Source organism: Rhinopithecus bieti, unplaced genomic scaffold (assembly GCF_001698545.2).
Source record: "Rhinopithecus bieti isolate Rb0 unplaced genomic scaffold, ASM169854v2 scaffold_315, whole genome shotgun sequence".
Taxonomy (NCBI): domain Eukaryota; kingdom Metazoa; phylum Chordata; class Mammalia; order Primates; family Cercopithecidae; genus Rhinopithecus; species Rhinopithecus bieti.
The window spans coordinates 1,334,208-1,337,061 of NW_016803481.1; the positions used below are offsets into that span (position 1 = coordinate 1,334,208).

Consider the following 2,854-nt stretch of genomic DNA (forward strand, 5'->3'; position numbering starts at 1 on the left):
AAAAAAAAAAAAAAAAAAAAAAAGATGAAATGTTACAGGTTAATGAAGAAAATATACAACTTTAATACTTGCTTATAAAGCTTTTCTAAGATGCATCTTGTAAAGGATAAAGTTCAACTATTGTAATAAAATTTCGTTTTTAAGTAAAGAAGATGGGAAATTCATGGCCTCTGCCTCTCGGGGACAGTAAATTTTGATCTACATGACCAAGGCTCCACCACTGCTGCAGGCTGGTGACATGAAGGGATTTCAAGGAGATATTTATTTCTGATTTTGTCATCAGGAAAATTAATTTACTCATTTTTACAGGCAAATGGCATAACTCTGAATGATTTTAACCTCTTATAAAAGCTTTGTCGTTTCCATTTTCTTTCTTTTTTGTCGTCAGCAAGAGAACACTCAATCCTGGAGCACGGCCTGGGGACAGCATCCTCAGCATCGCCCTCTTTGTCAGCTTTGACCTCAGCGACCCTTGATAAGTTTTTATTCCATGTGCTTGAGCCCTGACTCTTCCACCCTTTTCTTCCTTGCTTCTCTCTCCTTTTCTCTGACACTCTCCAGTCAGTTTGTCCTTATGTCCCTCACCACTTCCCACCAGCTGGCAACTGAGTGGGTTTCTAGAAGCCACAGGTGAGAGTTTCCATGGAGGATGCTTCTCTCTCCAAGGCACCTTGGGTGAAAGCAACTGCGGGTTTGGTGCCTACTGAAGCTGAACGTGTGCATAGCTCTGCCTCCGGGATTCCATTCCTGAGTCTGCAAAATGAGAGTCTATGTCCACCAAAGGCATGTACAAGAGTGTTCATGGCAGCTTTATTCATAATAACTCAAAGCTAGAAATAATGCAAATGCCCATCAACAATGAAATAGATACATTGTGATCAGTCACATCATGGAATGATACACAGCAAAGGAAAAGGATGAATTACAGGCCCAGCACGGTGGCTCATGCCTGTAATCCCAGCACTCTGGGAGGCTGAGGCGGGTGGATCACGAGGTCAGGAGTTTGAGACCAGCCTGGCCAATATGGTGAAACCCCGTCTCTACTAAAAATACAAAAATTAGTTGGGCGTGGTGGCACACACTTGTAGTCCCAGCTACTCGGGAGGCTGAGGCAGGAGAACCACTTGAACCTGGGAGGCAGAGGTTGCAGTGAGCTGAGATCGCACCACTGCAGCCTGGGTGACAGAGCAAGACTCTGTCTCATTAAAAAAAAAAAAAAGAAGAAGAAGAAAAAGGATGAATTGTTGCTATATATACCACCATCCACTGATGAATGGCAAAAACAATAATGAACAAAAGAGGCCAAACACACAACTAATGCATATAAAGTTGTCTCCATATGTCTGTCTAGCACTCTGTCTCCATAGGTACAAATCACACAGGCAAAGCCAATGCATAGTTATGGAGACTAGAAGAGTGGTCACCTCTGGGGGATACTCACTGAGATGGGCACAAGGAGCCCACTGGAGTCCAGAGGCATCCTATGTCTTAATGTGGTTGGTGGCTACATGGGCCTATACACATGTAAGAAACTGTCATGACTTGCACACTTTACTGTAAGTAAGTTACACCTCAATCAAAAAGTGAGAAAATATATTCTCACACCTGTAATCCCAGAACTTTGGGAAGCTGAGGCAGGAGGTTTGCTTGAGCCTTGGAGTTTGAGACCAGCCTGGGCAATATAGTGAGACCTTGTCTCTACTATTTAAAAAATATATATCTGAGGCCGGGCGCAGTGGCTTAAGCCTGTAATCCCAGCACTTTGGGAGGCCGAGATGGGCGGATCACGAGGTCAGGAGATCGAAACCATCCTGGCTAACACGGTGAAACCCCATCTCTACTAAAAAAATACATAAAACTAGCCGGGCGAGGTGGCGGGCGCCTGTAGTCCCAGCTACTCGGGAGGCTGAGGCAGGAGAATGGCGTAAACTCGGGAGGCGGAGCTTGCAGTGAGCTGAGATCCGGCCACTGCACTCCAGCCTGGGCGACAGAGTGAGACTACGTCTCAAAAAAAAAAAAAAAAAGGACCTCGCCGGCTTCACACTCACCTCGGTGTCTGCTGCACCCGCCGCTTCCTCTCCTAGGCCACGAGACCCAGCAGCTAGAAATTCAGCATGTCTATTCTCAAGGTCCATGCCAGGGAGATCTTTGACTCTCGTGGGAATCCCACTGTTGAAGTTGATCTCTTCACCTCAAAAGGTCTCTTCAGAGCTGCTGTGCCCAGTGGTGCTTCAACTGGTATCTATGAGGCCCTAGAGCTCCGGGACAATGATAAGACTCGCTATATGGGGAAGGGTGTCTCAAAGGCTGTTGAGCACATCAATAAAACTATTGCGCCTGCCCTGGTTAGCAAGAAACTGAACGTCACAGAACAAGAGAAGATTGACAAACTGATGATCGAGATGGATGGAACAGAAAATAAATCTAAGTTTGGTGCGAACGCCATTCTGGGGGTGTCCCTCGCCGTCTGCAAAGCTGGTGCTGTTGAGAAGGGGGTCCCCCTGTACCGCCACATTGCTGACTTGGCTGGCAACTCTGAAGTCATCCTGCCAGTCCCGGCTTTCAATGTCATCAATGGCGGTTCTCATGCTGGTAACAAGCTGGCCATGCAGGAGTTCATGATCCTCCCAGTTGGTGCAGCAAACTTCAGGGAAGCCATGCGCATTGGAGCAGAGGTTTACCACAACCTGAAGAATGTCATCAAGGAGAAATACGGGAAAGATGCCACCAATGTGGGGGATGAAGGCGGGTTTGCTCCCAACATCCTAGAGAATAAAGAAGGCCTGGAGCTGCTGAAGACTGCTATTGGGAAAGCTGGCTACACTGATAAGGTGGTCATTGGCATGGACGTAGC

At 46.8% G+C, this 2,854-nt stretch overlaps 1 protein-coding gene across 1 annotated transcript in view; it reads left to right on the plus strand.

Annotated features, from left to right (window-relative positions):
* Window positions 1-2,025: 2,025 nt before the first annotated feature.
* LOC108537175 (alpha-enolase-like) overlaps window positions 2,026-2,854 on the plus strand; it is an 11,098-nt gene continuing 10,269 nt past the window's right edge. Inside the window, exon 1 of the mRNA XM_017884342.1 lies at window positions 2,026-2,849. Coding sequence (XP_017739831.1) covers window positions 2,115-2,849 — 735 coding nt within the window. The 5' untranslated portion in view covers window positions 2,026-2,114. The remainder of the gene's footprint in view (window positions 2,850-2,854) is intronic.